The sequence below is a fragment of the Hippocampus comes genome, unplaced genomic scaffold (assembly GCF_001891065.2).
Source record: "Hippocampus comes isolate QL1 unplaced genomic scaffold, H_comes_QL1_v1.1 scaffold7, whole genome shotgun sequence".
In the NCBI taxonomy this organism is placed as follows: domain Eukaryota; kingdom Metazoa; phylum Chordata; class Actinopteri; order Syngnathiformes; family Syngnathidae; genus Hippocampus; species Hippocampus comes.
Window position 1 is genome coordinate 5118567 of NW_017842060.1, and position 12177 is coordinate 5130743.

At 40.0% G+C, this 12177-nt stretch overlaps 1 protein-coding gene across 6 annotated transcripts; it reads right to left on the reverse strand.

Moving 5' to 3' along the window:
• Positions 1 to 1023: 1023 nt before the first annotated feature.
• sun2 (Sad1 and UNC84 domain containing 2) lies at positions 1024 to 11878 on the reverse strand. 6 transcript variants are annotated; one of them, XM_019862676.1, is made up of 16 exons: positions 11689 to 11878; positions 8596 to 8704; positions 8419 to 8504; positions 7574 to 7972; positions 7413 to 7460; positions 6669 to 6743; positions 6402 to 6553; positions 5000 to 5050; positions 4874 to 4909; positions 3814 to 4005; positions 3608 to 3736; positions 3442 to 3541; positions 2892 to 3007; positions 2615 to 2788; positions 1747 to 1836; positions 1024 to 1620 (listed from the first exon to the last, which is right to left on the reverse strand). In XM_019862676.1, exons 2-16 carry the CDS (start codon positions 8700 to 8702, stop codon positions 1504 to 1506), a joined length of 1872 nt encoding a protein of 623 aa, XP_019718235.1. In that variant the 5' UTR covers positions 8703 to 8704; positions 11689 to 11878; the 3' UTR covers positions 1024 to 1503. The 6 variants fall into 6 exon arrangements, with proteins under 6 accessions (XP_019718235.1, XP_019718232.1, XP_019718231.1 ...); XM_019862673.1 differs by having other exon boundaries at positions 6669 to 6746; positions 11689 to 11877; XM_019862672.1 differs by having other exon boundaries at positions 7565 to 7972; positions 11689 to 11877.
• Between the last annotated feature and the right edge of the window lie 299 nt (positions 11879 to 12177).

Here is a 12177-nt window from a genome sequence, read left to right on the forward strand (position 1 = left end):
TTATGAAAAAAATCTAAAAATACTGAAAAAAAAGTTATTTTAAAAAAAAAAAAAAAAATAACAGCTGAAACACACTGCAGTGTCAAAGAGAGTGAGCCATTACCAACACTTTTGAATAATTTTTGGGAAAATAAACCAATAAATAAATAAGACCCATGTGGTGACTGATTTGTTAAAAAAAAATATTAAATTGACCATTGACATCCAAAAAAAAAACAACAGCTGAAACACATTGCAGAGAGTGAGCCATTACCAACACTTTTGAATATTTTTTGGGAAAATAAACCAATAAATAAATAAGACTCATGTGGTGACTGATTTGTGAAAAAAAAATATTAAATTGACCATTGACATCGTAACTTTCTGCCTGACAGTGACGGTTCATTTTTACAACTATTTGTATATATTTTTTAAATTAACAAAAGCTCTGTTATTGACTGGCAACCAGTCCTGGCAGTACCCTCGCCTCGACAGTGACGGTTAATTTTTACAATTATTTGTCATTTTTTTTAAATTAACAAAAGCTCTGTGATTGACTGGCAACCAGTCCTGGCAGTACCCTCGCCTGCCACTCAAAGTCAGCTGGGATAAGCCCATAATAGTGCAAAAAACAGAAATATCTTGATGAAACACTTTTAGTTTTAAGGGGAATTGAATTAAGGCGTAACTTACATTTTTTAAAAAAAGGATATTTAAAACAATAAAATTACATTACAAAAAAAGCGTACCATAAAGAGACCAAAAGGGTCAAACTAATCGTTTTACGTCAAACAGCTCAGAATGTGATTGAATAAATAGTATCATGTAGTATCATGACAAAAAAAAAAATGCACAATTTACTAAGAAGAAAAAAAAGGAAAAACGTGACCTTTCATGAATTATATTTTATGTCGTGATTCTTGTCCGATCACATTTTTCCTAAAAAAATACATATAATTTAAAAAAATTGTATGCAATGAAATGTTTTTGTTGATTTTTGGGGGGGGGGGGCTGACTTTAATCTCATCACGTTGTCATGTTTTTTTTTTGTTTTTTTTTGCCCCTAACACTCCATCCTGTACATCATTGATAAATATCTATGTGACAATACTGTGACAAAGGCATGAGTTGGCTAAAATATATTCTCTCACATGAAATACATTGTCATCTTTCCTGACTTTGCCTTCATAGAAAATTCAAGTGCTTTTTAAAAGGTCGCAGAAGGACAGGCAACATTGATCAACGTGACGCTAAGATGGAAAAAAAAAATTCAAGTATTATATAAGGACAAAAGCAAGTTTTTGAGCAAGTGTGTATAATTTTGATCTGATGTTCTTTACATCCTCCAACGACATTAAAGGCGACTAAACTGAACTTGAAAACCAGTTTTGTTATGTATTGACGCAAATTTCACACTTTTCGTCAGACAGCGGCGCTATTTAAAGAAGGGTCAGTGCAGCCTTAAGCGGCGGGAGTGGTGGAACTCACCACTTTCATCCGGCGGTTGATTCGCGTGTGCCGCCATCATGTCGCCGTTGCCAAAGTCCCGTGCACTCTGAAGCGGTAGAGGCACGTGTACTCCATGTGACCCCAGTTGCTGAGGACGCGCAGCTCCACCACGCGGTAGATCACGTCGCTGGACTGCGTCGGGCCCCAAAAAATGTTTTAATGGGTATGCAAAGAGGCAAGCCTCACGTCTGCTTCGAATTTATAATCAAAAGTTAATGTTATGACCCACTGAAGATGAAAAAGGGAAAAGAAACTCACGGGCAGCTCAAACGTCTGCGTGGGTTCGCCGTCCTCGTTGTATCTGAATGTTCCCAGCATTGTTCCTTCTTCCACCTCATCCTTCAAACCCTGGGAGCAAAGGTAAAAAAAAAAAAGTCATATATACTAATGGGTGAGGTCCACTTTGGCAGTTTTGAACCGGGAAACAATCCGTGTCAAAACAATGTGGAGTACAGTGTAGCTCCGCCCACCACCTATTAGTGATGAGTATAGTGACTACTTATTGGCAAGTATTGTTGTTTTTTTTAGTGGAAACAGCGTTTGTCCACTGTAGTGACTACTATGCATGAAAGGTTTAACTACTGTCTTGTCGTGACCGATGCACAATTTTCACCTTGAATGACCATCGTGTTGCTCTTTTTTTGTGTGCCTGCCTTGGCCACCAGTGGGGTTAAAATCAGGGGATGTCTTCAATATTTGTCAAAGGTGGGCTTGTGAAGCCGTATGAGACTATTTTGTGACCAGACTTCTTGCAGCTCATCAGTATGACACTAATATTAGTTTTTCTTTGCGGACGATACAATACATGACTGTGAATGCTGTTAAATTGCCTGTCTACGCGTGTTGCTGCATCATTTGTGTTTAATCCATTGCATAAAGGGTTATAGCGCCCCAATAATAGATGTTATTTAGCATTGCCGTTAACCCAGCAGAGCTGGAAGCCTATTTTTGGAAATAATTTTTCACTATTTTCGGAATCACTGCTAATTGTTAAGTGAGTTAACTACACTTCCACCATCCTGTGCTCTCAACTCATTACAAAAAAAAAAAAAAAAATCAGCAGCAGTTAATATCTTGTAAAACTAGCGACAATGGTGTAATAAAGCAATGTTTTTGGGTGACTTACATAGACCTCAAAGTCCTTGGGTGCAGAGTCGATTCGGTCGGTGGGGGTGATATGACGCGGCACGTGGTCCAGCGTCACATGGGTTATCCTTATGGGGTGAGACAGGGCGATGACCAGAGTCCCGTGGGCACCGTGAAAGGCCCAACATTTGCCTGGAAGCAGCATTGGATCTCCCTGAGCGGGGTGGAGGGGGTGATGAAGGTTAAAGGATACCCTCAGACAAATAAAATAAAATAAAATAAAATAAACAAGACGAGGAGCAGGGGAAGATGATTACCTGAATGACAGTGCGGGGGCTCTCTGTCGGGTACCACAAGGGGAATCCAAACAAGCTCAGACAGGCTGAGCGGGTGTGATATGTTTCAGAACAGCGGGTGCCAATCACGCTGGCACCTGGACATGGGATGGAGAGAGAGAGAGAGACAGAGAGAGAGAGACAGAGAGAGAGAGAGAGAGAGAGAGAGAGAGAGAGAGAGAGAGAGAGAGAGAGAGAGAGAGAGACGATGATGCTGGTAACGTATTAGAAAACACCCTAATAAATGTGTTTTATTCCAGTCATGTCTAATCTAACATGGGACTTTTCCCAGTTTAGTCGCCCGACTACAGTTGCTCTGCAAAGTCACAATTCATGACTGTATAGCAGTTACAGTAACATTGATAATATGAATAGATGCAAGCACACATGCCAAATTGCTCATAAAATATAAATGATGAAAGTCTTTAAGGTTTTAGCCACCAGTCCTTGAAGTTGACTTTTGGGACCGGTGCCCAGGCTAGCGGTCGACTGCGATCGACTGGTTGGGCACTCTTGGTGTATGGAGTCCTACCTTGAGTCTCTAGTGCAAAGTCAGCCATTTTGTTAGCCAAAGGCTGTGCGCACCCTGGGGCGACGACTCCTTTATCCTGTAGGTTTACCGCCTTCTGCGCCTGTGCAATAAGCATATGAGACGTCAAACGTGTCGAAACTTTAGAGTGGTTTGGCCAGTCCCCTACCTGGATGTGGTCAGTGAGCCACTTCTCCATGGCCTGTTGGAGCTCTGGCGTGAGCTCATTTGGAGCAGAGATGTCAGGAATCGGTCTCGCGGGAGGTTGTGATTGGATGGACTGCAACTCGATCGACAACTGCAATCACAATGCTGCTTGTGTTAAAACACAGCATGCGATCAACGTTTGCAGTAGTTCCCGAACACTTCCATTACCTCAGCAATTTGGGTCTCTAAATCTTTCATTCTGCCGTTGAGGCCCGACAGGGACTGAAAATCCTGTTCCTGATCGCTGATCTTTTTGCCCAATAAGGTGACCTCGTGGTCCAGATTTTTCGCACTGTTGGATTCCACCGACTTGACGTAGTCCCGCATATTCTGCATGTTGTTCTCAAACTGCTCCCTCATCTGAAACGGGGGCAAACAAGAGAATTCATTCCACTTCATGCCAGGTGCAGAACTCACTTTACGGTGGATCGAAGATGTCTCCGCACCCCTGTTCAGATGCATTTTTTTGTGTTTTTATAAATAAAGAGCCAAGATCAATAATTTAAAAAAATAAAAAAATTAAAAAAATCCACCATTAATGTGACTTTGAACACGCACGACTCAATTGAGAATTCAAAAAAATCTTTACAGGAAGTACAAATGAACAACTAAAATAATGCGGTTCTTGTGTTCGAAGTCAACCCGTCGCATGTTAAAAACCCAGAATTTAAAGTGCTTCTGATTCGCTCCGTTCAAAATTCAGATGTTCTGGTCCGGTTTTGTGGACATTGCAGAAATCTGATGCTTTTGTGCTCACAACGATTGCCATTTGGAACTGTTTTACAATTCCATACATCTTGACCCAGTACCAAATAGCAATGTTCTGCTTGGAAGCAAAACAAAAATGTCTGTCAGGAAAAGCCAACTAGAACATCTGAACTTTATTTGGGGGGTTCATAAGAGACAATTTAAATGGTGGCAGATGTGTACTGACTAAGATACGTTTGAATTTGGTCCATTCAGAACTCACACAAGTGGCTATTATATAATTACATATTTTCAGTTTTTTTTTTTTTGTTGTTGTTTTTTTTACTTACTCCCTCAAAAAGAAAAATCACTTGACTTGTACTGGTTACATTGTTCATTAATTTTTCTGAAATTGTGAAATAATTTCTGTTTTTGTTGTTGTTTTTTTTTAATCACCATAGGAATCAACAGGCATTTGAAGAAGGGTATGTAGACCTTTTGATGTAATTCAGAAGAAGTTTGTGCAAAGTTATCATCTGACCTTGTTGAGGAGCTCCTGCTTCTGCTGGAGAGCCTCCTGCAAGAGCATAAAAAAACAGTCATTCCAGACATCCTTCACTAAACATTGATATTTTTTTTTTTTTGTAATAGAGGATCTGCTTCTTACCCAAATATTGTGCACCTTGGCTTCTATATCAGAAGGCAGTTTGACGGAGTCCTGCAGAGTGGAATAAGATCCCATAAAATTGCGTAATTATAAACTGGAATGGAATTGATCATTACTGGTCTCTTATTTTGAGCGGCATACATGCAGAGGGATAATCCGGCCTAATTTGACCCTAATTCTCCTTTCCAAAATCCTTAATGCCAGATTATTTGGACGTCTCTGAAGGCCGATTCAGGCTTCCCGCATCCACATGACCCCAGGGTGCATGTGATATAGATTTCCTCATCCACCCCTGTTTGTGAACTCTTAAAAAGTGCTGGGGTCAAAATAAGCAAAATTGGGTTAAATAGCTAAACCCAAAAGGGACCAAGCCAATGCTGGGTTATTTATACCCAGGGCATTGGGTTGAGTACCAAGAAATGGGTTAGCAGGTTATCAGTATAGCTGTGGTTACAAATGACACAAAAACTTATAACCAACATTTTCTTAGAAGAAGCAGCAGCAGCTTTGCTCTGTCAGAGGTCATCCAAGTCACTCGCATGATATATTCAGCATAGTTTTTACACCGGATGTCTTTCCCGACACAACTCAATTTTTCTGTGAGTGGTCCGCCCTGATCGGAATTTGAATCAGAAGTGTTACCCACTCGGGTCATTCAGCCGAAATGCTTGCAAAGAAAGTTACATTAAATTTTTGTCAGCGCACCCAAATCCAATCTTCAACACAATCGGATGGATCAAATTAATTTACCCAACCTTGGGTCAAGGCAACCCATTTTGCTCAAATCCCTGGGTTAGGAAAATAAATTGTTTTTTTGTTTGTTCTTTTGTTTGTGTGTGGTCCAAGCTGGCCCCTCTGCGGCAAGGTTAGAATCGTTTGAGGTTTTTCATGACAGCTAAGTTATTAATTATGTTCCGACTGTTTTTGTTTTAAATTCAGTTAGTTTGAATAATCTTTTTAGAGAAGTAGTTTCAGTATTATTTCCAGCTCACGTGTTGTGTAATAAAGTGAACTACAATTCTTAAACGACTGTTTTGACCTCGCTTTTGCTGTGCAGATACAGTAGCAATACCAAAACAAATACATTTTGAAATGAAAACTAATTAATTGACAAAGATGCAAATGAAGGATATTTTCAGGATAATTTTTAATAACTGGAGTTTCACTTTGATTTTTAATGCTTTTTCATTTTAGGTTTTTTTTTTTTCCGATTGTAGCTATTTCATTAGTTTCGTTACAACAACGCAAATCACACGCAACCAATTTTTTTGGGACCGTGTGGACCAAAGCATATAAATGCGCAGACCACGGATTTGCTACAACAACAAGGTGCAGTCATCGCTAGATGAGCCGGTTGGAATATTAGAAACATCTCTCGGTGGCAAGACGGAGAAAAGCGTACCGTTGCTGTTGTGTTTGGCACCTTGCTGGGTGGAGGTGGCATCAAGGTTGGTCGAACGGAGTGCTGCGTCAGTTGGGAGGTCTGCGAATGGGACTTGACGAAATCCGTGAGGGTGGAGAATGGGGGTAACAAGGGAGGGAGGAACCACACACCTGAGAAGAGGGGGAGGAGTAAAGAAATATGGTTGCGTGCATATGACAACGTGTACTGCTTCAGACTGATTATCTGTTTACGTTGCGTCTTTCAAAGAGACTGCGAGTCACTTACAAGCCGCCACGACAGAGAGGAGCATGAGGACAATGCAAGTCTTCTTTGTTTGGGCACTGAGGAAGGATCGATTAGCTGCTAGGGGAAGAAGAAAAGTCAATTCAGCAGAGTTCCTACATGCACGGAATCTTAATTTGTCAATTTACCAAGAGAGTTTGGACAAGTGTATGCTTTTAACTTTGGTGTGAAGCCACTTTTTTGTTTTTGTTTTTTGATCGAGACTTCCGAGAAGATTGAAAACGTCACCATTCTACTCTGCATTATTTGCAACTTTAAAAAAAAAAAAAAAAAAAAAGAGTACGGCTTCAAAGGCGTGACATGAGTCAGCGAGTGTTGCTCTGGCTGTTAACTGACTATCCAACCTGCGTGTTGAGTGGCACGAATGGTTCGATAAAGCGATCGAAAGAGCACTGGCGGCTGTATGCAAACTTGACCACCTGTGGACAGATTACAATTTTTTTTTTAACTAGCTGTTTTAGGCTATATTCAAGTAGGAATGATGTTTACCTCAGACATGTATTATGTCGGCCATTCCTGCTTTGCAGTAGACACATGACATTTTATTGTCTCTTTTTAAGTGTGAAATGAAACTTTGGACATGCATTCTTTGCTCTTTGTATAAGAAAAATCCCCAATATTAAATTAGATATATCATTAAAAAAAACATTGAGTACCAAATGTTCCAGAAAGCTCAGTTCAGAAAGGACACACAGGCGCTCGTGCACACGCACACACACTTCGTACCAAAAGTGCTCAGATGGTTTATCTTTGTAGTCCATGTTGATAGCGAGTCTGGAAAAAAAAAACAAAAAAAAACAGAATACCAGTGTGTTATTTTGTTATTTGTAAGCAAAGTAAAATGCACAGCACAATACCCAACAAACACATGTACCAACCCTTCACACCAGAGAGGGCGCTGTTGATTCGCCGTCTGTACCCGACACTGGGAGCCTCACTGTTACTTTTAACTTTGCTGGTGCTGGTGCTGGTGCTGGTGCTGGCGCTGTCACCGGATTTTGTGGTTGTGGTCGGTGTTGGAGGTTTCAGGTTGATGCCCTCAGAGGAGGAGTAGCCGGAACTGTCTACACAGTTCTTATCCTGCTCCTTGTGTTCCGATCGGAGGTAGACGACAGCCTGGCCGGAGCTGCGAATCCTCTCTGGAGGCGGCGGTGGTGAGCGGGTGGCGGTCTGATTCGTCGTTGATGACGCTGCGATCAGGGCGGGTCGGGGTGTGGCCCTGGGCGTGGCGTAGGACACGCTTCCCATGGTCAGGTCTGTTTGGGTGCTAAGGGAAGGTCTGCGGGCTTGGAGGAAGAGATTTTCAATGTCAATCTGGGATCAGTGTGGACATTTCTTCTATTTACAAAGTTGAACACAACCAATAGGAAGAATGGAAATGAAGTATCAGTGTGCAGGGCTGGATTAAAGAACAGAGTAGTCATAAAATACCCAGTTGGCTTTAACCCATTTAATCCCAACGGTCACATTTGTGAAGGAAAACAATGATTTAATTTACAGGGCTCTAAATTTTTTTATTACTGATTACTTAAAAGGGCTACGAATGACACCTGATTTTCACTTTTAAATGTCTGGGAAAAATTTGGGATTAAATGGGTTAATTATTATGAATTTCGCTGTGGTCTAACTAGGACAGCAGTTTGGCTTTTTTTTTTTTTTAGATGCTTCCGTATTGGTTAAATTTTATCAAAGCAGATAGGTGACTGACGACATGTTCACTTCATACACGAACCTTTGGTGGAAGGCGACTGTAAGCTGCTGGAACTGGTGGAGGCACGAGGGGCGGCCTTGCGCGTTCCCACTTTCTTCTTGAAAACCCTGAGGAAAAAACAAAACAAGCACCCGGTAATTAGAAACACAATAAAAAATAAAAATTTAAAAAAAGAGACTTTGCGCCACTATCACTCACTTGACTGGGTTCTCTCGGTATGAGATGTTGGTCACGCTACTCGAGTCGGATTCATCATCCGAGTTGTAGTAGCCTGTGGACGCCAGGCGACAGCTCCGACGAGACATGACTGACCGAAAGACAAAGTGGAGGTTTGATATGCCATAGGACACACCTATGAGGCAGACGAGCAAACCATTCGGCACACATTTGTTTGTAATCTGAACAATTATTTTTGCTTCATACATGGCAATAAAATTCCCTTGATTCATTAGCCCGTTTTGAGGGGGGGGGTCCTATCTCATGCTTATCTTTTGATCGTGTTTCAAACATTATGGTCAGCGCGTTGCTCGGAAATGGTACATTTTCACCTAGCCAAGCTTCCTAGTTATGGGCGGAGACGCTCACGCATTTTCAGAACGAGGCATATTACAAAAAAATGTGCTCCGAAAAATACGCCACAATATATGCCCCTCACCTTACCATTTGTTTCGTGTTCAAATCGTTTCAACTATTAACGCGGGGATGGCTAAGACAGCGACGAGGGCAAGGAAGTAACTTATGTCAGAAATGAGCAGCAGAAGATGTGACGAAAGGAAGTTGCGGTGACATACGTGCGCCCCAAAATATCGGCACAGGAAGTTTGTGCGAAAGACCAACTTAACACAAGTAAGTCATGATGAATGCGTTACAGGGCAGAGGATTACATTAGAAAGCAAAGACTGACGAGCCACAGCACAAAGTTAGGCCCGCTAAGAGACACAAAAATATATATATAATAAAATAAAATAAACCATCAAGTCATAAATCGCCCATGACGGCCACCTGCGCGGATAGAATTCATTCATTCGTTTTACATGACGACACCATTGCAGCATGTTGGCTTCGTTGCCTTTGTTTTTGCTCTTCGAGGCGGAGGAGTTGTTGCCATAGTGCCGATTTATGTTGCATCAATTGTTTCTATCCCTGCACAATGGCTTGTCCAAAACTGAAAACAAGAACCCTTGAGCACATTTCAAGAGTGTTTAGGGCACAGAGTAAGTGGTTGGTAGGGGGTGAGGGGGTGGTGGGTTGGGGGCAGCAGGCTGTAATTCCTTCAAATCCTCTTTTATACTTGAAATGTCATTTTGAGTGGAGCTTAGCTCAGCACTTCTTTCTTTCTTTATAGGCACACTTCCAACATCCTTTTTGAATGAATTCAAGGTCATCTCCTTTAAATGAAATTTACCCGGCATCGCCTGTGAAATGCTGTTCGGATTAAGACTCACTTTAACGAGCAATTAGTAGGATTGTTTGACAAACGTTTTCGAAATTCTAAATTCAGAGGACAACATTTGATTTTTGATCATCCCGTGTGGTCTTTTCTGACTTTTGAGTTTAAAATATGAAATTAACATCTTTGTGCTATCATGAAAGGTTCGAGATACAGTTATGTTTCCCATATCACATTCATCTAGACGTGCCCCTCTCATATAACATGAATAGCTTTCGAGCCAATGCTAATGCGCTTTCCTCTGATGTAAACATTTAAAAGGTGACAGGTAAGGGTGACTTTTTAAACAGCTTTTATACACATTAAAATAAAAAAAAAACATTGGGACAGGAATGGAAAAACATGAATGGGTTGGCTATGCCTTGACCAAACCACAAGTGGCTGGCAGACTTTTCAATCTGTGGTTGACTTGAGGAAACATGCTAGAGGAATGAGTCATGTGGAGCGTCTGAAGAATCTGTGTTTGAAAAACGAAAATAATCTGTAAAAAATCGCAAATGTGCACAAAGGAGTTTTGGAGCTACTGTACCCTGAAAAAAAAATCATAATTACAAGAGATTGAAGTTGTACTTTTACAAGAATACTGATGCATGATTTTGAGGAAAGAAAGTTCCAGTCCCATGACTGTAAATTCAAAAATAAGCTTTTTTTTTTATTCTCAACCAACATGTATAACTGTACTCTTGTAATATTAGGACTTGTTTTTTTTTCTCAAAAATATCTGACTTTTATCTGAATTTAGAGCCTCCTATGTATGTTTTTTGGAATGTGGGAGGAAACCGGAGTACCCGGAGAAAACCGACACGAGGAGAACATTCAAACTCCACACAGGAAGGCCGGAGCTGGAATCGAACCGTGCACCTCTGCACTGTGAGGAGGACGTGCTAACCAGCCGATCACCGTGCTGCCCACTCTCATAATTTATGATTTGGAAAAAATATACAACGTTATTCCTTAAAAATTATATTTTTCGGGAAAAAAAAAATCTTAAAAAAATACTTTTAAAAGTATGCAAATTCTTCTTCCAAAAATACAATTTTATTCTTGAAATATTTTAACTTTAATGTAACATACCAATTCATTTAAAAAATACTAATAAATCTTGAAAATGCACATTAATCTTCGTAATATAATTTAATCTTGAACTGCCTTCTTTCTCCCTTTAATATTGTGACTATTGGTCTGAAAATTTTTATTTTCTTTGAACCACTGACTTTTTTTTATCTATTAATGTAAAACATGACTTTAATCTCAAACATATAAACAAAATTCTTGAAAATATCCTAGTTGTGTGAAAACTGAGGACTTCACATTTCTTTTCGTGAATAATACTACTTCAATTTCGAAAATTAAACTTTTTTTAATCCCAAAAGTATAAAACTTTTTAAATACACAGCAATGTTTTTATTCCTCAAATATATTAAACCCCCCCCCCCGACAAAAATCCTAGCATTTGAAAAAAAAAAAAAGTTTTTCGATTTTGCTGTAATACTCTTCCATCGCGTAGGAACTAGTTTTTGTCTACTTTAGATATCACCGTGAGTAAACATTGACGCAGTGACATCATTCGCCTTGTCACCAAGTACAAGATACATAAATAAGATTTAAATATAGATGTATTTCATGTGCGTCATTAAAATTGCGTATTAAAAGCAGTGTAATAATAAAATGTTTTAAACATCAGTGACTACTTCAGATAAAACTAGCTCCGTTACCAGCTAGCTAAACGAGACAAAAAGAAACGAACCAAAGAAACACCAAAGGAGAGAACAAGTTAAAAAAGAGCATTTTGAGTTTTTAAGTGATCAATTAATGGGACGTGACCGTTTGTCTTAATTTACCTCAACACGCGGTGTGGTCTCGTCCAAGTTGCAAATAAGATTACGAATTTTGACAGCACTCGAGTTAAAATAAAACACCACAGATAGAGAACGACTTCCTGTAACGGGCTCCAAAATAAAGCTAGTTGAACATCAAGTAGCTATTTCCCGCGTACTGCACAGCGTTAAAAAGAACATATTCACGACCAATAGTTTTCTTTTGTAATGTCTATACAACGTCATCGTTTTATACAATCGGACAAGGCCATTCGACGTGATCGGCGTCATAAATTATGACACCGTTTCTGGTATGTGACAATCACGACGGAAACTTGACGCACAGTCAACGATCACAACAAAATTAAACAGTCGCCCAGCTGTAGTTCAATTATCTGACACACAGAGGCGCCATCGGCCCATCAGTCAAATTTTAGTTGTCAGGCACCGTGAGGAAGAAAAAAGAACCCGTTCATCCTCTCAGATAAATACAGAAATAAATAACTTTTAACA